General features: G+C 46.0%; 1 protein-coding gene across 1 annotated transcript in view; it reads right to left on the bottom strand.

Moving 5' to 3' along the window:
• Positions 1-25,910, bottom strand: part of DZANK1 (double zinc ribbon and ankyrin repeat domains 1) — a 47,328-nt gene that overhangs the window by 20,557 nt on the left and 861 nt on the right. The window contains exons 3-9 of the mRNA XM_090052151.1: positions 25,440-25,593; positions 21,192-21,309; positions 15,996-16,095; positions 15,086-15,210; positions 12,237-12,319; positions 10,203-10,320; positions 71-184 (exon numbers count right to left, since the gene is read on the bottom strand). Of these exons, the coding sequence (XP_089908277.1) occupies positions 71-184; positions 10,203-10,320; positions 12,237-12,319; positions 15,086-15,210; positions 15,996-16,095; positions 21,192-21,309; positions 25,440-25,593 (812 nt within the window). The remainder of the gene's footprint in view (positions 1-70; positions 185-10,202; positions 10,321-12,236; positions 12,320-15,085; positions 15,211-15,995; positions 16,096-21,191; positions 21,310-25,439; positions 25,594-25,910) is intronic.

Raw genomic sequence — 25,910 nt, 5'->3', positions numbered from 1 at the left:
CAAAATCACCTATAAGAATCATACAGACTACTAGGTAAATTACTTCTTAGTTTCATTTAATCATATTTACCTTTAAGCAGATGCTGGCTTGGGGCTGCAACTGTGGAGCTATTGGAGCCTCACATACAATACAAGAGGGTGTGTTCATCGGCACCATCGTTCTGCATTCAATACATGGCCCCATCTGAATGAAAGATGACAGGATTGTATTGTTATGAAAATGATGATGAGCAAGGCTTTCAAGCATTATTGTTAAGCAGAGCCTAAACCTATATCTGACTTTAATACAAATATTTGCAGGCAACTTAAAATGTAATTCTTAATTCATGAGCCAGATGCTACTACTTCTACTGAAGTAAAGCAGCTTCACCCAATATTTTTAGGAAAATGAGATAAAAGATTTGATACCTATAAAATTATTTATTTTGCTCCATGGAATCCTTCCCTCCTTCCTTCTTCATGTCCTTGTGACAAGGTACAGCAGTATTTACAGATTTGCTGGAATCCGACAGGGCTGTACCATGAGCATTTCTGCTCTGGCCATTTATGAATTATATGATGTAGCTACAGAGTAACTATAGTAATGATTACTGGGGTAATGTTATTCTACTTTGTTCCATGGAATTGAATAAGCATAATAAGATTACCTCAATAATCATGGCTATAACTATTCTGTAGCTACATCACATAATTAATAGTCTCTAAAAGCTTCTATCTTCTCTTTACTACTTGTTCTTCTCCAAGCCTTGGTCAACCCTCCACTTACGTAACCTTCTGTTCTCTGTTCTTATGGTTTTTCACCCCAACCCCTGCAATCTATAGTTGACCTTCAGATGGATTTTGAGAACCAAGAAAGGTTTGAAGTGCCAGTCTCATCAAAATTAAATACTCACAGAATAAGAATACCCAAAATTTTAATAGCAAATTCAATAGCAAAATAAAGAAATGATATAAATGGCTAAACAGTATAGATAATGCATATCCAAAAATTTATTAAAGTGCCTAAAATGCATATTTTTGGCCTATCTTATCTTAATTATTTAAAAATAATTTAATCTTAACATTTCAAAGTCCTAAAGTCTTAAAAAACTTCTTACAGGGGCCAGCCCATTAAAGAAAAGGCCTTCTTACCTAAGATTTAAAAAACTAAGTCGCTAAATGACACTAGCTAGGTACACTTGCAAGTAGGTGATTCAGCAAGATCTGTAGTTCAAGACCAAAAAGAAAAAAATCCCAAAGTGGACCTGGTTTTTATACTCTATTGCTTGGCTAAAATATCAAAAAGCTTACTAAATAAGGTAAACAGAAAATTAAAAAGTGTTCTAACAGGTGCTACTCCAATGAATATTCATATGCTTATTCTTATTACCTATATAAGCTTTAGCTTGTCTAAAATTAGCTGTGTCTATAGTCAAACCTCTAATTGTACTTTAGACAATTGTACTAATTGTACTTGCAGTCCTTACTCTAGCTTCTCAATACATCTTTTTTGAATTTTCAAAAATGGTTCCCACCTTGTGACATTCTCTTGCCTGTTCTTCTCCTAACCAAATTAGTCAAGCAATTCTATACTATCCTATCATTAGACAGCTTTAAGCCTACAATACTCTACACTATCTAAAAGCCACCACCAAAATCACACTTCTTGTCATCTACCATACCACTCCCTAGCTTGGCTTTCCCTTCACACTGACATCAAATTGCAACTTCCCATCTTCACCTTCGTTGGAGGCTCTAAACAATGCTACCCCCCTGCCTGTATCTCTACTTGTATCTCTTTCTAAACACCCCTGTGGGTTCTCCTCACACTTCTGCTTTCCAATTTTCTTTCATGCTTCCCCTGATCTTGAAGCACCCTCTTCAGCATACCACCTCAATTGGAAAGCAACAAGGGTCAGATCCTGCTCTCATTCAAATCAATGGCAAAACTCCTATGATTTCAATAGGATGAGAATATTACCACAAGTTCTAATGTAAACTTAAATATAGCATTGAACCCAAACTGCTTTGAGATTAGCTCCATCATTTGGCAGGTCATTACAGTGCTGTTGAATTACTTGTCTAAGCCTGTAAACATGCACCTGAGCAGCTTTATGAAGTGTGAGCAGTCTCCTTGAATTCACTGGAATAGTTTTGCATGTGCAAATTACTCTTGGGCATTTTCAGAATTAGGGCCTTAGACTGTGTTGTTTGAAACTCTATGTTCTTTATGGGATCAAACACTTCAATAATACCTAATAGATAAAAAATAGAGGAACAGAGTTTTAGGCCAAGATTTTCCATACTACATAAGGGACTACTGCCCATTAATTTCAGTGGGAGCTGTGCAACAGTTTCAGGGTCATTGTGTTACTGCGATTATTTTTTACATGAGCTATTCACACATTATTATGTGGTTGGTAGAGCTATTAATGCATGCACTATATTACATGGTCTCTGGAGGACACACTAGGCAATTAACTAATATATACACAGTGTCCACTGAAAACATAGTAAGTATTATAAAGCTGCATACTGCAGCAGTATCAAAACCTTGCTACTGCTAGCAGATTGTACTCCAGTTACAATTAAGGATGATTAAGTGGCTCTAATTGAAAGAATATTTTTTAATTTCTCAGAAATGTTCCATATCTGCTGTCTGCCTGATGGTAGAAAGCTTGCAAAAAACCATATTGAGAAATATGAGAGTTCTTTTGCATAATAAAAATTATTCCTGCAACTTTTTTTAAACAGCACTATTTCCTCAGCAAACTGGGGAAGAAGGCTAGTATTTGTAAACAAGGGAAATCCTCAGTGACAAGTGACCTAAGGGAAGCTGGATTTTTTTTTTAGTTGGCTAAGTAATAACTGCTTCGTGCTTAGTGTAGTTTATATATGCAAGGTACATTGTTTTAAAGTTCAGTAGGAGTCAATTACCCAGGAAGTCAATTAATAGGAAGGTTTTATATTAACAAAACCATTGACCTGCAGTTGGATTTTGCTTATCAATGAGACAACTGTGCACTGCTTGTTTACTGTGTACTGCTTTGTAATTTTAAAACATTACTTGGAACAATACATTTTCTCGCTGCTTTTAGTATCAGCATTTCATACAATGGTGTTTGTTTATCCAGAAAGTGATTATCTAGATTAGAATAATGGTGACAGTAATTATTCCAGATGATTGACTTTCTCCTATATTGTTCTTAAAAATTTCCCAACATTGCAAAGGAAGGGATCTGACCTAAACTTTATTATGTTGTATTTTGTGTCACCTTAACTCCCAGGCTTATCCTATAAAATCAGCAGGGAAGTATATCATGTACAGAGGCTGTTCCTTTGTCCTTACCTCCTCCAATCTGCTGTAACCCCTTGCAACCTAATATGAGGTAGTCCCCAGACAGGAATTCCCTGGAGGCAACAGGAACTTACTGAAGACTTGATGCCTCTATGGATGTCACTCCTCTTCATCCTGTCCCACTGTCTCATTCCCTATCACTAGGAAAACTGATGGGTTAGATTTGATCCTGTGTCATTCTGCATTCAGTATCCAGCTGCTATGGCTGTGTGCATGGAATCTAGTCAGAGGCATAATGAGCTCCTGAGTACCCTAGGCAGAGTGCTGACCACCGAAGGGAGGGGGAGTGTGGGGGGGCAGTGGTCAGAGGACTTACCTGCCCCAGCTCTGTCTACTTTACAACAGCTGAGGAATAAGCTCCTTGTACACCAGATGCAGCAGGGGGCACCAGAATACCCCCACCCCAATCTGGTAATATTTGTTAGAGCAGGTACAGCCCAGTCATTGAAGTCATGCATCCCTGCACCCAGTAATGTCTTTGGCAATCCCTTGTAGTCAAGAATGATTGTCTTCGGTGATTGTCTTATCTGGGGGTCTAAAGATGGAAGACAAGATCTAGGGTGGGTGACTGGATTCTTGATTTGATCCGTGATACACAGTTTTTGCTGCTCCCATTTTTCCATCTCTTCTTATCATGGTAAGGTTTCAAAGTACTGAGATACTTGCAGCAAACACTTCCTCCATTTGGGGAGGTCCTGGGTGATAGTCTCCCATGAGCTGATGTCGATATTGCATTTTTTCAGGTTGGCCTTGAGGACATCCTTGAAGCATTTTCTCTGCCCTCCTCTTGAGCATATGCCTTGACTGATCTGGGAGAATAAAATTTGCTTTGGGAGTCTGGAGTCAGACATCCAGATGATATGGCTGGCCAGCAAAGTTGATGTTGGATGATCACTGCCTTGATGCTTGTGGTGTCTGCCTGTGAGAGGACACTAATGTTGATACATCTATCTTCCCACTGGATTTGAACGTTCTTCCACAGGCAGCGCTGATGGTTTCTTGTGCATTGTCCATGTCTCAGCTCCATACAGTAAGGTGGGGATCACAACTGCTTGATAAACCATAAGCTTGGTTTCAGATCTGAAGTCGTGATCTTTGAACACTTGTTTCCTCAAGCATCTGAAGGCTGGACTTGCATATTTGAGGTGATGTTAGCCTTCTGCAAGAGATGGCTTCTGAGGTACAGGAATTACTCAGTGTTTTCCAGAGTTTCACCGTGCATCTGAATTACTAGAGCTGGGGACTGCTCAGTAACAGCTTATTGATGGAGGACCTTAGTCTCCTGAATGTTAAGAGTCAGTCCTATTTTCTCATATGCCTTGGTAAAGACATAGACAATTGCCTGAAGGTCTGTTTCCAAGTGAGCCCAAACTACAGCATCATCAGTGTACTGGAGTTTGATTGAGATTGCGGTAGTCCTGGTTTTGGCTTGGAGTCAGCTGAGAGTAAACAGTTTACCATTCATTCGGTAGTCTAGCTCCACTCTAACTGGAAGTTTGTTAGTGGTCAGATGTAGCATTGCAATAAGGAATATCAAAAAGAGTGCTGGAGCAATGATGCAGCCCTGCTTAACTCCTATCTTTACCTCAAAGGGATCTGTGATAGATCCATTATTGAGAACCACTGTTCACATACAGTCGTGGAACAGGCGAAACATGGTGATGAATTTCAGTGGGCATCCATACTGCAGAAGGATCCTCTACAGCACTTCTTGGCTGAGAGCATTGAAGACTTTTGTGAGATCAAAAAAGGCCACGTAGAGAGGTTTATGTTGTTCTCAGCATTTTTCCTGCAGCTGGCAAGCTGTGAAGATCATGTCAGTTGTACCTCTTGATGCCCTAGACCAGGGGTGCACAAAATGGCCGATCCAGACAGCAGTCAGACTCCATTTCCAGCAGCCCCTGCCCACATGGCTGGGGCCGGCCTCCATGGAGACCCCAGCCGAGCTATGTTGTGAAAGCTCAAGGCTGGGGTTGCCATGGAGACCAGCCCCAGCCATACTGGCAGGGTGCATGGCAGAGCAGGGCAGGGGGCTGCTCTGGAGCTGCTGGGATCTTGCAGCTTACTCCGGAGCCAGGGCAGAACTGCAATCTGTAGCTTGCATGCTCCAGGCAGGGGATTGTAGCTCTGCCTCTACTCCAGACCAGGCTGTCAGCACTGCAAGGAACAGGGGCAAAGTTGCAATCCCCTGCCTGCACACCTGTGCCCAGAGCATATAGGCTATAGATCACGGCTCTGCCCTGGCTCTGGAGCAAGCTGCCCCCATCACAAGATCCCAGTTGCTCTGGAGCAGCCCCCTTCCCTGCTCTGCCTTGCCAGTGTGGCTGGGGCTGGTCTCCATAGAAACCCCAGCCTTGAGCTTTCACAGCACAGGTCCAGCTGGGGTCTCCATGGAGACCAACCCCAGCCATGTTCAGGGGCAGCTGGGAAATGGAGTCCACTGCCAACCAGATGCCCAAGGGTCTGACTTTGCCCATCCCTGCCTTACACCTATGCTGAGATTCCAGGAAGAGCTCTTCAGCAAGTGGAAGAAGACAGTTTAGAAGGGTTCTTGCAATGATCTTTCCTGTAGTGGACAACAAGGTGATCCCTCTGCAATTTCCATGGTTGGACTTGTCTCCTTTCTTGAAGATTGTCACAATCAGGGCATCCCTGATGTTATCTGGGATTTCCTAATCATTCCTTAACATGAGGGCATGGAGTTGTGGTGTGAGCTTTTTTCCCCTGTGCTTAAAATTTTCATGAGATCCTATTAGATCCAGTTGCCTTTTTGTTCTTCATCTGCTTGATGGCTTTCCTCACCTCTTCAAGTGTTGGAGGGATTTGGAGGTAGTCTCTGACTGAGTATTGTGGGAAGGAGGTTTGTCAACATTGGGTTTTGATTGAGAAGGTCTTCAAAATGCTCCTTCCAGAAGGCACTAACAGCCCCGCTTTCCTTTATCAGGTCTACTCTATCCTTAGATTTCAAGGGTGTTGGTCCTTAAGTGCTTGGACCATAGATGACTTTGGTGGTATTGAAAAAAACTCACATATCATGAATATCAGAGAGATGTTGAATCTCCTTAGCCTTGTCTCCCCACCATCTGTTCTTCACATTATGGGTCCTCCTTTGGACCTCTGTCTTGGCTTGTTTGTGATTCAGTTTCTTTTGCTTGGAGTTGATGTTGTTCTGCCAAGCACAAGATGCCTTGCATTTGTGGCCAATCAACTCTTGGTTCAGCAGCCCAGTGTTTCTCATTGTAGCAGAGCACTAGGGTGCTTGCTATTAATAATAGTAATAGGGACAGCTGCCAATCAACACAGCAGCACAGGTGAGGGTTGCCAGGGCAACTAATGTTGGTCAGCTGGCTAGAAGGGGGCAGGGCCTGGCCTTTATAAGCGACCAGGCTGAGACAAGAGCTAGTTCCCTTTTGGCAGCCTGAGATGCAGGAGTTTTGCAGCAGTGCCTCGCCTCGCCTCGCCTCGCCTCGCCTCGCCTCGCCTCGCCTCGCCTCGCCTCGCCTCGCCTCGCCTCGCCTCGCCTCGCCTCGCCTCGCCTCGCCTCGCCTCGCCTCGCCTCGCCTCGCCTCGCCTCGCCTCGCCTCGCCTCGCCTCGCCTCGCCTCGCCTCGCCGGCTGCAGCATGGTGAGGGCAGAGAGAATCCTGTCAGAGCTGCCCCTGCAAGAGGGCCAGTTTGGGCCTGGACCCTTATGTTATAGCCAGTAAGCTTATTTTGAGTTAGAGCTGGTTGGCTAGTAGTTTGCTTTGCAGTAGGGCTGTTTGTGTGAATACCGGAGGACCGGGTGAGGCTGTAGGGGTGTGAGGAGGCCTCACGGGAGCTCCCCAATAATTTGGGGGTTCCTGGTGCCCAATAAGGGCACAGCAAGCGGTGCCAGGGTGGCACAGTGACTGATGCCGGAGCTGGCACTATGGGTGAGTGCCAGGGAGAGGTGCAAAGTTGTGGGGTGTTGTGACCCTGGCCCTGTAAGGGGCAGTATTCTGCCCAGTGGGGTATACAACCCAGAAAAAGGGTCAGGGGCCAGGCACGGCTATGGGCCACCTGAGCCCCAAGCGCGGGAAGCATGAGAGCTAGGCCCGAGAAGGTGGGTCTGGGGGCCAGGTAAGGCTAAGGCTGCCTGGTTCCCAACCACAGGAAGCCCCGAGTGTGGGTGAGGAGCGCGGGCAGCGCGGCATAGGCCCCAGAGAGGGCAGGCATATGGGAACAGGAAGCCTGGGTGAGTGTGTGGTAAGAGTCCGGGAGAGAGGCTGGCACATGAGAACAAGCCCGGCAGGCAGGCTAAAATAAGAGGCTCCAGGGTGAGTGACTAGCACCCTACTGACACGAAGTCCTGGAGAAGGGGGAGCGCGCGGTAGAAGTCCTGGAGAGGGGCAGGCATGCGAGAATAAGCCTGGAGAGGGGCGGATGTGTGTATAGGGGCTTGACTGATAGAAGCTCGACAGAGCCGAGCACACAGCTAGAGGCCCGGAGAGGGTGGACAGAAGCCCGGGAGGGGTGAGTATATTGGGCGCGCATATGGAGAAACCCCAGAGAGGGAGTGCGCGTATCGAGAGACCCCAGGTAGGGGCGAGCATATGACACGAGAACGTCCAGTACAGCTGCAAGGCTTGGGGCATGCTAAAGGGGAGGTTGGGGGCACGCATAGCCCTTAAGGCTCGGGTGCACCAAGTCACCCCATACAGAACAGGGAATAGTTCCAGCATAACACCGTGTACTAGGGGATCAAAGGCAGCCTCCCATATAGAACCAGATATCTCGCCCACCATGTCTTTGATAAGAGGGTGCTGGATCGCCTACTTGGCACGGTGGGGGGGGGGCGGTAGAGGGATCACGGCCGCCCCTGCGCCCCACCCCATGACAACTGGTGCATTGGCCGGGAAACCGGCTGTGCGTGAGGGTAGAACCTGTGTCCCTGCGAAGGGGAACGAACCCAGAGGGCTAGAACAGAGACGGATGGATAAAGTCAGATAAGCTCACCACAGCTCGTCAGTTAGAGCCAAGTAGAGTACCCATTGCTCAGAAGTCCCGCAGCAAGACTTAGACCCTGAGCCAAAAGGTACGGGTTGAGTAGATATGGCACAGGAAGAGTTTAGAGAAGGCCAGGGACTGGATGAGCTGGCATGGGGTCTGAGAATGGGGGAGATGGAAGAGCAAGTGGTTCAGCTTGAACAGGAGCTGGAACTTGCTAAAGTACAGAAGGACAGCGCTGAGGTGAAAGTAGCTGCCCTAGAGCAGCACTTGTCGCCAGGCAAAAAGGAGGAGGCGGCGAAAGAAATCAGATGCCTCTTGATAGCGGAGGCAGAGAAAACTAAAAAACTAGAGCGGGCGATGGCTCAGGAAGAGCCAGGATAGGGAGGACAGGCTGTGCCACATGCAGGCGGAGCTGGAGGCCTGGAGGACACCGTCTCCGAAGGCCTGCGTAACCCCAACAGGGAAGCAGTTAGAGGTGCAACAAAAACTAGAGGTAGCCAAAAACCTAATAGGTGTCTTACAAAAGGCAATCCGCAGCCAGGGAGACCAAATAGACGGTCTGCAGAAGGACCGAGAGGAATGGCAGGAGAGGTGTTTGGAAATGGAACAGAGGGTCAATCAATTGCAGGAAGAGTTGACCGAGGGCTGCGTCTTAGCTGAAGAAAATAGTGAAATTGTCACGCGTGACGGGGGAAACAGTAAAGAATTGTATAAAGAATTATGAAATGTTGTGCGATCAATACCAGGAGCGAGAAGGAGAATGAGAGGCTAAGATCTCGGGTGCAGGACCTGGAGGTAGAAAGGATCAACTCGGTAAGCAGGTTCAGTCAGGTGAGGCTCTACTAAAGGATGGCCAGGCGAGAGAAGCAGACTTGGCCACAGAAAAAGAACAGATACAGTGGGAGAGGCAGGCTCTCGAGAAAGATACAGGGGCTGCAGGAGTTAAATACCCAGCTAAACTTAAAAGTGCAAGAGTCCAGGGAAGCTGAGGCACTGAAGGAGATGACCCTAATGGAGCGTGAGTTGCAGGCCCAGGAGATCATGGTCTTGCTAAAAGGAAAGCTGGAAAATCTTGAACAGCGATTGGCCAGAGAAGTGAAAGCTGGTGAGACCGAGTTCAATGAGAGAGCAGTACTCATAGAGCTGTTAAAACGGGCAGAGGCACTCGTTGAGGATACCAGGCGGACGAGATAAGAGGGTGCTGGATCGCCTACTTGGCACGGTAGGGGGGCGCTAGAGGGATCATGGCCGCCCCTGCACCCCACCCCGTGACACTCATCAAACCAGTCTTGATTGTATCTGGTAGAGAATCCAAGTATCTCTTCATAGGCACTGATGATGCTGGACTTCAAGGCACTCCAAACACTGCCAACCTTCTCCAATTGTTGTTGACTGGAATTCACCAGTTCTTAGTTGAGGCACTGGTGGAAGAAGTCTCACTTTGTTGGGTCCCCGAGTCCTTCAACATTCAGGTAAGCCAGGCAGCCCTGCACCTAGTAGTGTATTAGGGGAAGGCAGGGAACAAAAAAAAACAGATAGGGCTAGAAAAGACCTTGAGTTTATCCAAGTCCAACTCTGCTTGAGTCAGTTCAATCAGGGGTGATCCTATCCTAGACAAACACTTGTCTCGGAAGTACTTTAACAACTCGGTGATGGAGACTCCACATCTCTTGGGAATCTGTTTCAATACTTAAACATCCTTAGAGTTAGAAAGTTCTTCTTAATAGCCAACCTACACCTCAATTAAGAATCTGAAGAATCGCAAAGAGTAAGAATTTGTAACTGGAAGAAAGAGCAAACTTCTTCTTCAACTATATGATTTGCTGAGGAAGGCTGTTTCTGTTTTTTAAAAAAAAAAAAAAAATGGAGTTGGTATTCACAGCTGTTTTTACTAACCTGAGCTCCTTCAGGGGGTGGGAGGCGATGTCCTGGCACAGGTGGGACAGGTGAACCACATTCTTGACAGAAGTGAGCAAAAGGATCAGATGGCCGAGGAGCTAAGCAATGTGCACACCTAAAAATAACAAACTGGTTTAACATGTTTTCAATTTGTGCTGCTGCATACTCTGGACCAGTCTGAAACCAAACACCCACTGGAAAAGGGAGGTCGAAGGCCTAGATCATGTAACCCTAGCATGCAGGGATGAAGACTTAGTCATGAATCAGTAGTAATGCCAACTCTCTCAAAAGTTGTGAGACTCCCAATTTCCAAATCAAATTAACCCTAATTCACAATCTCAGGATACAATACTCACATCTCAGGATTTTCCTTCTGGCACATGTAGAGAGCACCCAGCTGGTAAGCCTGTGGAGGGAAAGGGGTTGGGGGGGGAAACAGAAGGGTTGGGAGGAGGCAGGTTGAGGCCCCCACAGTGGGGGAGTGGGTCAGGGGTGAATGGGGCCCTGGGGCTGGGTCAAGTTGTGTGGCAGGCAGCTCATCCAGACCATTGGTGGTGGGGGGGGGGAGGGTTAAGAGTGTGGCTCCCTGCTGTAGCGCACACCCCTAGGGAAGATGGGGGGAGGGGGGGCACATGCCCTCCAGATATGTGTGTGGGGCACAGGCAGGCTGCCCATGCTGTGGGCTGGGGCTCTGCACCCTGCTGCCTTGCCCTGGGAGCTGTGCAATGCCAGGTGTGCCTGCCACCTGCTGTGTGGACAGGGGACACACTGCGTAGCCAGAGGGTGGCTCCCAGGGGCAGGGGCTGGGGTGAATGGCGCTCTCTGTGCTCTGCAGGTTGCTCATCCAGAGGGGGGTGGGGGGCAGCTGCCTGCAACTGCATTCACTCCCAGGGGAGGCATGTGCTCCTTGCAGGACAGGTGGGCTGCCCACTGTGGGCTAGAGCTCTGTGCATTGCTGCCTTGGAGCTCAGCCTTGTGACACCATTGCTGCCCCCCGAGCAGGAAGCACACTGACATTGCACAGCTGAGCTCCTGGAGCAAAGGCAGCATGGTGCAGAGCCCCAGTCAGCAGCAGGCAGCTCACCTCTGCCCCATAGGGGGCACATGCCTCCCCTGGGGATGCATGCAGCTGAGGAGAGCTGCACCCCCTTCCCCTGCACCTCTGGATGACCTGCCTTGGCCCCAGGACCCCATTCACCCCAGCCCCTGCTCCTTCCCTACTCCCTCCCTCACTGTGGGGGCCTCGATCTGCCCCCGCCCTTGCCCTTCTTCTCTCTTCCCACCCCTTCCCCTTCACTTACCAGCTGGATGTTGTCTGTGTGTCTGTTCCTCACTCCCAAGCCGCAGCCCCACTGCTGCCTCTCATTCCTGACCCACAGTACCCTGCATCCTGCCAAGTTTTTTGTGCAGGGACCCCTCTCCCTGGGCTTCAAACCCCCCCCCCCCCCCCCCCCCCCCCCCCCCGCACACACACCCCTTCACAAATAATCCCCTTCTCCCCCCCCCCCACTTCAAAAAATAGCATGTCATAATTTACATGACAATCTCCTGGTTGGTTTGTTTGTTTGTGTGTGTGTCTTTGTCTTGTTGTTTTTGTTTTTGTTTTTTTTCTTTTTTTTGTTTTTTGTTTTCTTTAAAGAGTTCATCTCATGATTTTTGGCTCGGTGGGGTTAGCAATACTGATCGGTGATTTAAGGGCTGCACATTCTGATCTTGGGGGTGCAAGGAGTTGATGTGATTGATTCACAAAAGGAGATTTTGCTTCTGCTTGATAGTAGGCTGTAAACATGCAAGTCAGTAAAATTTTAAAGCAGTATTTTAAAAATAAATCTATGACAACGTTTGTTTGTTTGTTTGTTTGTTTGTTTGTTTGTTTGTTTGTTTGTTTGTTTGTTTGTTTGTTTGTTTGTTTGTTTGTTTGTTTGTTTGTTTGTTTGACAGTATTATCATTGCAATGGATAAAGCAATTTTGTTTTGTTATTGCCTGACCCTCCTCCCCCCCCCCCCAAAAAAAAAAAGGCAACCCCTTACTTGAGGAAGTCTGTTTCCCTCTGGATTCTCATTGTCTGGATGCTTGTTAAACTTTTCCTGCCAGTTGCTGCAGAACTAGTGAGCTGAAATAAAAGTGGTTCTTTAGGGCAGTGAACAGTGCAATACAAAATATCAATTTGGTTATAAACAGTTCATCATGGTTGTCCAATGTTGCCTATTGGGTAAAACACTTGTGTACCCCTGGCGCTGTGGCCCAGAGCCCTGGGTCATGGCTTGGGGAGCCCAAGGTTATAAGTTCAGAGCTGTGTCTGGTGCAGCTGGGAGGAGAGGGGGATTAGGTAAATGTACCTTTTTAACTGCTTTAGCAGAGGTAGAGGAGCTGCTGCTCAGGAGCATGCATCAGTTCTGAGGTAACTGCTATATCTACATGCTCCTGCAGCAATTCAGCTTAACTATGTCACCTTTTAACTTTAGTTAATGAACTGTTAAAACTGCAATGGTTTTGCTACACTTGAGCAGGGACAGGGCCACAACAGCTACATCTCTATCATTTCATATAGATTCAACTATTACATTTGCCTATGCCCTAAAAGTAAATTTCTCTCCACAATGACTGGAGCTGCTGGAGACCAGACCAGCACAATTCAAAACAGTCCAAAGTCTGTTCTTAATTGTTTCACTTTATAATGGTTACTGCTGGCTGTTATGCCACCAGTAATTGCAGCCAATCTTGGTACCCCATGCTATCTTCTCCTGGAGGGACCAGGAAGGTGGTAGCAGAAAGCTGTCAACAAGAGCTTCATGATACCCAGAGATTCCCCCTGTACTGTACGTGAACACTCCAGCTGTTCAGGTTTCTGTGGTTACACACACACACACACACACACACACACACACACACACACACACACACACACACACACACACACACACACACACACACACACTAACTTCAAGTCAGGTGCTCATTCCAATGTCCCTTGCCTCCCTCTTGTGCATAGCAGCATGTTAAACCCATACTATTATTATAGTTTTCTTCCTTCTGCACTGTAAATGTATGGAAATATATCCTGTTAAAAAGTTGCATGTCTTTGGCATCCCATTATGGTAGAGCATCTACCATTCCAGTCCAAAGCTGATACAAATGCCATGATGAAAGTCACTGGAATGCAGAGGCTTTAGGCCAGGCCTGCCTGTTAACACTGTAGAATCTCATCTGCTGCCCCACAAGAGGACCCAGATCTGCTTCCTATAAAGTAAAAGACAGTGCTGCTCTTTACTTCAATGAGAGCAGGATTGAATCTTAAAGTGTTAGAAACTTCCATCTGCATGTAACAAATAATAGGAACTACCACTTCAGGAATGTGTTGGAAAGCAAAGCAGTGAGTCCATGCACTAATAATTTCTTCTGCCTGACCAGTCTTTATGGTGGCTGTATTCTACAATGGCACTTTCAGGGCATGGCTATACCACCCAGCATAGCACTAGGGAACTGCCTGAGAGACGGAGCTTATTGGCACATGCCCAGTCCTGATTTAAGCCAGTTACTTGACTTCTGGTTCAAGAGAGAGTGTGTGCAGCAGGAGGGCAACACATCCCATTTAAGTGCGGTCTATGATATACCCTAAAAATTATATTGCAGGCCTGCAACTTCTAGCCTCTTTATACAAGTACAGCATAGTCCAGGAAGAGAGGTGAATTGGATGGAAGAAGAAAGGAGGATGTCTACAAGTTTCCAATGTTCTCCATTTTGTAGGGCTCAGTTCTGATTCATGACTGGGCAAGGTAGGAAGCACATGTTTAATATGGTGCAGTGACAGAGGCCAGCAGGATGTTCTGGAGCACATTCTGTCCTGACATGCTTGTCTGTATGCTCCTAACCTGGAAATTTGCTGGTGTATGTGCTCTGGAGTTGTCCCTACCAGGAACTCTCAGACATGTGGAAATCAGTCTCAAAAGAACGTATAGAGGGACACCCTAAAACATCCTCACCACTGTATTTGTGCGTTTGAAGCATGCATAGGAGAGTAAATGAGAGCAGGTCCTTGGGACTGGCCCAGTTGGTACACAATACCATTATGGTGTAGATATACTCTAAAGGGGCCTAAAGACTCCATATGTAGCCTAGGAGGGTTTTCTTATAAATCCAGACCTGGGGTGAGAAGAAGGGCTGCATGTCTAATATTATTCTCTGTAAGAAAGTGTTTGGGATGGAAAGGTAGTAAAACAGCCCCGTCTCCATACTCTATCCACCAGCTGATAGCCACGGTGCTTCTGGCAAATGGGCCAACTCAGTATATTCTCCCTGCCTCCAATTAGTTGCAAAATGAGCTGGGAAGAACCATGATTCATGAAGGCTTGTCTCTATAGGAAATTTACGAACAGGACTATACAGGTGTAATTATACTGATATAATTATACCAGGACAATGCACTCATACTGAGGAGTAAAAGTTCCTTCTTGTTACAGGTAATTTTGCTTTGAAAGTAGTTTAAGATAAACCATAAAAATGTCACTCTTATACCAGAAAGCTGTCACTGAGCCACAGTTTCTTTCTGGAGCTCCGTCTTTATATTTACGGTGACCATATAGGACAGTGGAAAATCCGGTACACTGCCCTGCCTCCCACCCCCAAGTCAGTGGTGTTGCTGCAGGCAGAAGATGCCTGCCTGCCCGCCCACCTGCCAGGTGCACCATGCCACTCAACCTCCCTGATGGACTACGCCCCATGCCCCTGCAATTCAGGGACTTTTGTTTTAATTTTCACCAACTAAGACCAGCCTATGAAATCTGGGACTGTCCCGGCCAAACCAGGACATACGGTCACTACTTATACTGTCTGGAGAGTAAACTCCCAGTACAGCCCATAGCATATTTGCTTCACTTACCTGAGCCTGCTGGGTTGGTGGTGCTGAAACTGACCCCTCTCTATAATTTGCTGTTTCCGACCGACTGTTCAAGAATCTGGGCCCTTTTGGAGACTTGCGGACAGTTCTTCTCTCTACCTCCACATCTAAAATTACACCCACATTTCATCCAATTCCTCCTTTATGATGCACTTCAGAAAAATATGCTGTTTGGCTAATACTAAGTTGCATGTTTTCAGAACTCTGAGTTCCAGTGTCTGAGGATAATTCTAGACACTTTGGAAACAGTTATTTGCTGGGCATTTTTCCAGAAAATTAATTAACCACATTTTACTAACCCCACAAAATGTGTGAGTTTACAGAGGAAAGGGGAAGAGAAGGAATAAGTTGTATTTTGCACTGTTTGCATCTTTCTCAATGTAATATTTTCTTTCCCTGTAAAACTTGTTCCCAGAAGTACTTTAGTGAGCAAACACTAAAAAGATCCTGTGCTCTGCAGCGTGCTCAACTAATAAATCCATTTATTTACAACATTAATAACATCTGAATTAAGTTTTCATTAATGTGGTTTAATACTGCACTCCTTACTCAGGCTATGTCAATGGCAGAGATGTTTCTAAGTCACCTGAGCATTTCATTAATTGAAATGGAAGTTTTGATTCAAAAGGAAAGGAGGACTGGGCCTCAGGGGAAACTTGGCCCTTCAAGAAGTATAAGACTGAGTCCCTACAGAAATGTTATAAATCTCAATGTAATCTTCATGGAAGTTAATTTCATTTTCTATTTAAAATGCTCGGAGATTCAATATGGAACTCTCAGAGAATGCTCAGCCCTGTGAGATTACCTACATTTCCTCCAAAGAAAATGTTTCTACCAGCTTTTTTTGACAGGGGCTAAAGTTAGCTCTGGCTTTAATGTAGCCATAGTATACCTTGAAACTCCTGGGCTGTACCATTCCAGCTGGACTTGCTGCTTTCTACATTCAGGCCATTCTTTTTTGATTTTGTGATAGGCAGTCCATCTTCTAGCTCCTGCAAATATAGTGAAAATCTTCCTGACCTCTCAAATGCATATTCCTTATAACAATAAATTCTCACTCTTGGCCATGATCCAGCCATCTCTTGCTAGTTATCATCATCCCCAACACCAACATAACTCCCCTCCAGGCCATCCATAATCAAGTTCTAAAACAATCATCCCGCTCCCCCATCCCTTCCTTTTTCAAGTCCTTGTCTTCCTTCTCAACCTCATCTTCCAGGCCCTGCACATTTCTTCAGTTGATTTTTCAGGCCCTGTCAGGGTGAAAACAGCAGCTCCCCTATCCTGTTTATTTCCGTCTCTGCCATGAATGTCTATAAAACCTTTCACCCTCCCATACAGGGGCAGAACCAAAGTGAGTGCAGTGGCATGGCTGCACCCCTGTTCTGGACTGGACTGTGCTGCTGGAACTTCTGGGACTTAAAAAGCCCCAAAAGCAGGTAAGGATCCCCATTCCTTCCCCCCCATGCTGAGGCAGGTCTCCCTCATTCCCTATCCTTTGCCTGCCATAGTTGTTTTCCCCAGTGTCCAGGGGAATTTTGAGAGCTGCTTCTGCCCACTCTGGCTGAACATGGTGATAGTGTAAAAGTGCAATAAGGTTTCCTGTGCATGCTTTTCTCCATTGTCTTCCAAAGAGCAGCAGTATACAGCCAAGCTCTGAGCAAGAATATGATTTGGCCCTTTCTGGACTTCACATCTTCTAAAGGTTTATTTTTCTAACTAAATTAGAACCACTGCAGAGGAAACAATATGGTACAGCAGGGGCCCAATGTTGCCCTTATTTCTCTTTCAACTTCCCATGTATCTGAAGAAGGGCTTTTTATTGTCCTTGATTACCACAGCCAGTTTGAGCTCAGTTTTAGCTTTGGCTTTTTTGGTCCACTCCCTACAGGTGTGGGCCAGTGATGCATAGTCCTCCTAAGAGGTATTTCCCATCTTCCAACCCTTATAGGTTTCTCTTTTAAGATTCAGGAGGTCCATGAGTTTCCTATTGAGCCAAAGGGGTCTCCCAGCCCTTTTACAACCTTTCCTATGGACCGGAATGGAGTAATAGATTTCATAGACATTAGGGCTATAAGGGACCAAGGGGCAGGAAGTCAGCTATTGTCAAAGGATCCCAGCAAGATAAATGTCCAAATGTTTCTTGAAGGTGTCCAGGATACATGCTTGCATCACTTCTGGTGGAAGTCTGTTCCAGGCCTTGGGGGCTTGGACAGTAAAGAAGTTTTTCCTTATGTTCACCCTAAAATGGTCTTGCAGGAGTTTGTGACCGTTGGACTTTGTCATTCCCTGGGGTGCTCTGGTGAACAGATGTTCTATGAACCTATGAATCCTGATGCACACCCCTTATGTACCTATAGGTTGCCAACAAGTCACCCCTGAGCCTGCGCTTCTCCAGGCTGAAGAATCCCACAGACGTTCTCCCTAGACTGAAGAGTTGTGCTTTTAAGATTGTGTCCTTAAGGGGCGACCACTCATCTTGGACTGCCTTTCCTGGCAGATCATGATCTTTCAGGGTCTCAACAACCAACCATCTAAGCTTACGAAAGTCAGCTTTCCTAAAGTTGAGGATTTCAGCATTGCTGACTGATCTGCCAGCTTTGCAATGGATAGAGAAAGTGATCAACTCATGATCATTGTCACCAAGCTTCCCTTCAATCCTCAGGTCTCTGACTAGATCACCCGCTCTGGCCAGAACCAGATCTAGCAGCGCCGCACCTCTTGTCAACTCCCGGACTTCTCGACTCAGGTACATCAATACAGGTGAGGAAGTTGTGTGATCAGTCAGATTTAGCTGAATGTGCTTCCCATGAGATGTCAGGATGGTTGAAATCACCTATGACAACCATGCACTGAAAGCATGCAGCCTCAGTGCCCTAGAGAATTCATGGTCGAGCTCTTCCTTCTGGTTAGGAGATCTGTAATAGATTCCTACAGTAATATCCCCTATTCCTTGCTGTGTCCCCCTAATGAATTTGTAGGCAGCTACAAGATCACCTCTCAGCCTTCTCTTGCGGAGGCTTCGGAGGTCCAGGTCCCTTAGTCTCTCCTCATAGGGCCTGGCCTGCAAAGCCTTTACGATACAAGTGGCCCTCCTCTGGACCCTCTTGAGATTATCCACATCCTTTTTAAAGTACGGTGCCCAAAACTGAATACAGTACTCCAACTGCGGTCTGACTAATGCCGCATTAAGGGGAAGTATCACCTCCTTGAATCTATCTGTCATGTATCTGCTGATGCATGGTAAAGTGCAGTTAGCTCTTCTGATGATTTTGTCACACTTACAACTCATGTTCATCTTGGAGTCCACTATGACTCCGAGATCCCTTTCTGCTTCTGTGCTGCTGAGAGGGTCATTTCCCAGCCATTTTGTGTCCTGCATATTTTTATGCCCTAGGTGCAGCACTCTGCATTTGTCATTGTTGAACTGCATCCTATTGTGTTTTGCCCACTTTTCCAACCTGTCCAAGTCTGCCTGCAATCGTCCCCTACGCTCTGGAGTGTTCACTTCACCCCGCAATTTAGTACCATCTGCAAACTTGGACAGAGTACACTTCACACCCACATCCAAGTCACTGATGAAGATATTGAAGAGTACAGGTCCAAGGACCAAGCCCTGCAGGACCCCACTACTCACATCCTTCCAGGTCAATACTGACCCATCTACTACCACTCTCTGGGTGTGACCCCCAAGCCAATTTGCCACCCACCAGACTGTGTAAACACCTAAGTCACAGCCTCTTAATTTATTCATGAGAATGAGATGAGATACAGTATCAAAGGCCTTGTGTAAAGTCCAAGAAAACGACATCCACCTCTACTCCTGCATCTAAGCATTTTGTGACCTGGTCATAAATTGAAACCAGATTAGTCAGGCATGATCTACCTGCTATGAATCCATGCTGGTTGCCCTGCAGCATTATTTTTTCACGCTGGACTTGCACAAATATGATCCTTAATAATATTTTCAAAGACTTTTCCAAGGATGGAGGTGAGACTGACTGACTTATAATTACTCGGATCCTCCTTCCTCCCTTTCTTGAAAATAGGGAGCACATTGGCTCTTTTCCAGTCCTCTGGGACCTGACCTGGGTGCCATGAGCACTCAAACAGCCGTGCCAGTGGTTCTGCTATGACACCGGTCAACTACTTCAGTTCTCTCACATGCAGCTCATCCAGGCCTGCCGACTTGAACACATCCAGTCAATCCAAGTGACTCTGCATTGACAGTTGGTAGGCTGGTGTCCCCCTGATGCCCATCTAAGAACCCGTTAAGAGACTTATCTTGACCCTTGCTCAGGAACACTGAGGCAAAAAACTCATTAAAGAGCTCAGCTTTGTCCCTCTGTCTGTCACTACTTGCTCCTGCTTGTTCAGTAGGGGTCCCTGCGCCTTCCTTTTCCTCTCTACATACCTAAAAAAAGACATTTTGTCATCTTTAATTTGTGTTGCCAGCCTCAGCTCCATAGTTGGTTTGGCCTTTCTGACTGCCTCCCTGCAAGTGTTGGCCAGGTCGGTATACTCGTCCTTGGTAGCTTCCCCCTGCTTCCACTGCTTATATGCCTCCTTTTTTGCCCTTAGGCTTCCCTGGATTTCTCTATTTAGACAAGGAAGTTTCTTTGCCCATTTCCCCCCCTTTCCCTTGCACTATGATTGTCTCCCTCTGCGCCCAAAGGATTGCTTCCTTTAGGAACGACTTCCTATTCTGCAGTGCATCATTGACTAAACTCCTGAGCACACTGAAGTCAGCTTTCCTAAAGTCAAGCACGTCCACCCTACTAGTTATCTTACCCACTCTACACCCTACGGTGAATTCAGTTGCTTGGCGGTCACTGTCCCCAAGATGACCGTGAATCTGCAGCTCCCCTACCAGGTTATTCCCCTTCCGCCCAACACGGTCCCTCCTACACAAAGGATAGCCATCTATACCTGTGGTCCAGTCATAGGTGCAGTCCCACCAGGTCTCCGTTATCCTTATGAAATCATATTTGTTATTGCTTAGCAGAAGGGTCAATTCCTCCTGTTTGTTCCCCATGCTCCTGGCATACATATACAGGTAGCTAAGCCTGCCATCAGAAGCCCTAGGCTTGCTTCTTTGTGCATTTAGGAGAATCCCATCCTTGGGCTGGGGTCAGAATAAGTTTGATTGTATTTCCTGACCTGCTGATTATGTGTTTATCACTTCCTGAGCTTGCAGAGGATGGTTGTCTGTCCATCCCCCAGTAATATTAGTTTAAAGAAGGTCAGCCAATCCAGTCAAAAATAGCTTCTTTGCCATTGGGGTGAGGTGGAGGCTGTCTCTTCCCAACAGACAGTTGCCTCTGTCTCTGAGGTGCGGACTCTGATTGAAGAAGCCAAAGCCTTCGCAGTGGCACCAGCACCTCAGTCTTCTGTTTATTTCATCCATACATCTCTCCCTCCTACGCCTGCAACAGGAAGGATCGAGGAGAAAACCACCTGTGCCCCCAACCCTCTGAGCCCAGCCCCCAGAGACCTGTAGTCACTCATGACCTGGCTGGGATTGCTCCGAACCGTGTCATTTGTGCCCACATGGATGAGGAATATGAGGTAGTGGTCAAAGGGTCAGACAAGTTTAGGGTTCCTTTCAGCTACATCCCAGATACGGGCCTCTGGGAGGCAGCAGGCCTCATTAAAATGCTCAAAACCCAACAATTATTCATGTTTTGTATTTGGTACAAAAAACCTACTCTAAATATACTGGATACAAGAAAGAAAAATAGTCGGTCTACATGTTTTGCATTTAAAACTGGAATTAATAAATATTACTCATACTTTTAAGTAGTTTTATTTTTAAAAGAAAAGATATTTTAATTAAAAATTGATTTACATGTTAAGACATATGTTTTAATATTTTTTAAATCTTAGGCTTTTATCCATTTGGATCAGAATAGTTCTAACTGGCTCCTCTAGCAAAGTAAAAATAGCCACTTTTAAAAAAGTGTAAAAGCAACTAAGATGGACAAACTGGTAAATTAAAATAATTATACTCTATGGTTAACAGGATTTAATCTCTGTGAAATTTAATACTGTTACGGCTAAACAAGGACTTACTGTTACTATAACTTGCCTGTTTGAAGAGGTCCTTCAGGAAATTCTCATCATTATCTTCATCAGAGAACAGTATGTTTGGTGGCTTGTATTCTACCAAAAACATCTTTGTTACAATGGCACTTTCTCTGCAGTCCCTGAAAGTCAGTAAAAAGGTATACCACAAAATTATGTGCAGTAAAAAGTAAATCAACACTGAAAATAGGTCCTGTCTTGAAACTCCTCCTTCTGGACAGCAGACTACTATTGCATCAAACAAGCATAATCCCAGTCAATATTTCCAATCAATCAATGCATCATAAAAACCACTGATATTCTAGGTACGATAAAATTCACCGATAAAAATGGATAGAAAAAAATAGATACATTTAATACCTGTTCCTCTTTTACACAAAATGCTCCCAATATGCCTTACTAGAGTGCTATTTGTTTGCATGAGGGAAGGCAGCATGCTCCCCATTATTCATAAGGATGTATGGTACGGGAGTATTTATCTCTGTGGCTGATGTGTTAAACGTCAGCATCTGTCATTCATAAATGTCATTGCTGACATTCAGGACTTTTCTTCATTGTCCAAGACCCTACTAGGGAGTGTTGCGGTGAAGCATTTCATGCCTATTCCATGTGCACCATGCCCTGAAACATACGCAGTGTAGCCATTTTAGTGCAACACTGGGCATACAGCAATGAGCTGTCCTGACTGCAGTGCTCCCTGTTAGAGAGGTGATTTTTGTGTCATAGATTTTCTACATCCATGCTATTCATTTAGCATATATGAAATGCCAATTCCAGGCCAGCTGTTTATCAGGGTTGTAAAATCTGGGAAAGTGTCTTATCAATACAATAATCAAAACAAGTGCAGGTCTAGGCAGTGACAGCAGGAACTATGCAAAGTCCCTGATCGTGCAAGCCCTTGCACAGTGAGTATGAGGTTATTTAACTCCAGGGCAAGTGGAAGCAAACACTCTGCATTGGTGCCAGTAATGATAAGCATAAGCAATCACCTAGACATTCAGGTGAAGGGAAAATCTCCAACACCTTGTAAACATAACATGAACAGGCAGAGTTAAAGTGAGGGTATTTGAGGTGACTGGGTTTTAGGGTGAAGTTCTCTCATGCTAGTCACAAGTTTGGTGGATGCAAAGCAGGATCAAGCCATTTGTTCTCCCTGTCCAAGTCATCCCAATTTACTTTGTTCTATGAGCTATACTGTACTTGAGTTGTGAAGCTCCAGTTTCCAGTGTTGGCTCAATATGCACTGAGCAGAATCCTAGAAAGCTGGTGCATGTTTATAAGTGTGCTAAATATCCATGGACCACTGGCTACTTTGCAGGCCCCAAGACACATCATGCTGGCAATCACCAGTGTTCTCAATGGTCAACCCAAAAGAGAATTATCTCCTACTTTGTATGACTACTTATAATTAGGGGTCCATAGTGCAGATCTAACAGCAGCTTAGGCCAGCACTCTCTGCTGCAACACACTCAACATGTCATTGATACCTCAGCCCCAAAACCCAGGGAGTGGAACCTAAAAGTATGCTCCAACATCCACAAATGCTGCACAAGAAACTAGTGGCACCATGGCCAGGTCACATCGCTTAAAATTCAAGTGCTTGAATTTTAATATTAGGAGACAGTGCACGTGTCTACTCAAGACGCTTTACTGTACAGTTGAACACTTTACTGTGCAGTAAGTTCCCAGGGGCAGGGATCAATCTCCTGCCCCCTGCTGCCTGGAAGCAAATTTGCTCCCAGTCAGCCATCTACACATGCCTTACTATGCAGTAAATACATAATTAATTTGCTACCTGCATTTGCTGTGGAGTAGATCAATGTATTGCGCAGTAAGCGTCTGCATGTGTAGACAGCTGACCGGGAGCAAATTTGCTTCCAGTCAGTTGGGCAGCTGGCGAGGAGGAGGAGAGAAGGTGGGAGGAAGGGTGGACAGCTCCCTGCCCCAGGGAGTTGCCTGCTGCCAGGGCAGGCTCCAGTGGCAGAGCCTAGGCTGGGACAATGATCCCTTGTCCCAGCAGCAGGGAGCTCCTGGCCCTGGCTTCACAATTGGGGGTAGCGGGCTTGGAAAGAGCTGCAGAGGACAGGCAGGTCCCAGCCCTCTGCCCAATCCGCCAGTGGGGCAGCTAGCAGTGAGCCTCCAGCTGGACAAGGATTCCTTGCTAAGCCAGGGGTGGCTGGGAGCTGTCCCAGGCCCTTGACCTCATCTGCCAGTGGGGCAACTAGCAGTGAGTCCCTGACTGAGTAGGGAATCTCCACCAAGCTGGGGCTTACTGCTAGCTGCCCCACTGGTGGAACAGCTCCCAGCCAACTCCAGCTGAGGGGGAAATCTGCGCCTAGCTAAGGTTTGCTGCTAGCTGCCCCACTGGTGGACTGGGGTAGGAGGCTGGGACCTGCCCCTCCCTTGCAGCAATTTCCAAGTCCCCTGCCCCCAGCTGTGGAGCCGGGGCCAGGAGCTTTCTGCTGCTGGGGCAGGGGAACACAGTCCCAAGCCAGACTTCACCACTGGTGCCCACCCCAGCAGCAGGCACCTCCCAGGGGCAAAGAGCAGTCTCCCAGCCCCCACCAGGAGACAGCTGTCTCCTGGCTCCATACTCTCTGCCAGCCCCTGCACTTGCACCCAGTGGAAGCCTAAAGCTTCCCCTGGCTGCTTCAGGAGGCCAGAGCAGGGTGGGAGCATCCTTCTCTGGGCTGCTCTGTTTGGGAGCAAATCTGGTCCCAAATGCCTGCACATATAGATGCCTGCCCAGGGTGGGTTTCCTCCCCAGTAAATTACTGTGGAGTAAACCCATCTAGCAGCATTTGCATGTGTAGATGCACCCAGTGTGATCTAGTGATGCTTGGGTGGCTGGGATTATGAACAACCAGACTTTAATCTACTACTAACCCAGTGGATGGGCTTGAGCACTGTGCTTTGGGTCTGGACAGACATAACACCAAGAATGGTTTACATGCTGTTTAAACCTGATATAGACATACAAGTCTGTTAAACCAATTTTAAACTGCCTGGAATGGTTCAGATGAGTACCTGGAAAACCAAGTACTCTTTTGAACTGGTTCACTGTGAACTGTGTCAATGTTATTTGTGGAGTCCAAGTTTTCCATGACTCAGGTTGGTGGGGGTTTCCATGGTCTAAGCACCCAACACTGCATCACTTCTCATGCCCTCTCCCCCGCTCTGCTCTAACTCTCTGCTCTGGTAAAGGGCCAAAATTCTAGTGTCCCTTCTTTTTTTTGTTGGCACTTTTTACCACATTTATAGGGCACTGCTTGTTTAATGAAAGCTATTTTTCTAGCAACCAGCTGTGCTCTTATCCGCAACTCAACCATGGTCCTTCATCATGACCCCCCTGGGAACCCAAAAATATGGATCCAAGCACTCCCCCTCTCCCCTCCAAAGGCAGATAAGCACACTGCAGACTTTGGTCAAGTGCATGCTACTGAACTTTAATAAATTCATGTTTAGGAGAAAAGGGAAAGCAAAAAAGTGAACCACAATTACAGGTCACTCACCTCTTAGGATCCTCAAAGCATAGTTGTAAGCACTCTCCTCCCATTACTTGCCCAATGTGAGGCAGGCTGGGCTGAGTGCTTACTTCCATCCTCTGGTGTTGGAGCTACAATTCTTCAATGACTAAAAGGCAATCCTTCTACCTGGAAGGCTGGGGCACTGTATATGCCAACATCTCTGACCCATGACAATTGTGAACCAGTTCCCAATCAGTGACATTTTTTTAAATGGTTCAATTGTTACGTGTCCACACCCACAGAAACCTGGAAAGACTGCTTCCGTTTCTGGACTGCCATGTGTAAAATGGGAAAAGGAATATTAAACTACCACACAGCATTAGCAGGAAAATGTGTTAGCTCATCTTTTGAAGTGGACTCACTAATTTTTATTTTCTTAATAATTTACTTTTATTATACAAACGTATTTATGATGAAAACTCTTCATGGCAAGATTCTATAGTGCCTAGTGAAAGTGGGCCCTCATCCATGACTAATGACCATGGCAAATAATTAGTAAATTCTAATAAATATGGTGGCAAACTGATATCAATGAAAAGGAATCCATACAAGGCACTTATATTGTAAGCCTTGTGAGGCAAGGAGTATCTTTCATTCCGTATTTGTACAGCACCTGGCACAGGGTAGTCAAGATCCCTGACAAGATCCCTGCCATTCTCAGGCACTGCTGCAGTATAAATAACAACAACAACAACAACAATATAAGATAGACAGTTGCTACTTACTTTGTGACTGCCATAGCTCTGACCATTATTTTCCCATCAGGCAAGGTGATAGGTTCTTTATACTTAAAAGTGTTATGCTCTCCATAGCAAGATTTTTTAAAGAGCTCTGGTTTACTTCCATCTAAAGTGTAGTATATGGTGACATCAGGGGTATCTGCAAGACACAAATAAGATATGCATTAAAACTATATTGGGAATTTTTCAAAAATAAGGAAGCCTAGTACTGCCAAGGCTCGCATATGCTTAATTACTCATCTAAGCAAAATTAAGCAAGTGTGCAAGTGATTGCAAGGCCTGGACTATATCAACTTTTAAGCCTCACAAAATTCAGTGACAAAATAGTCGCACAATTTCATCACAGGGATTTCCCTTCTCAGAAGATAACTGTAGAGCAGGTGATCTTGTATGAAAACGAACACCAGTTCTAAATCTTGCACGTTCTAATGTGAACATGGATTATGGCTGAAAAAT

The sequence above is a fragment of the Crocodylus siamensis genome, chromosome 1, assembly GCF_052110815.1.
Source record: "Crocodylus siamensis isolate JL-2025a chromosome 1, ASM5211081v1, whole genome shotgun sequence".
Taxonomy (NCBI): Eukaryota; Metazoa; Chordata; order Crocodylia; family Crocodylidae; genus Crocodylus; species Crocodylus siamensis.
This window is presented reverse-complemented; position numbering and strand designations above follow the sequence as displayed.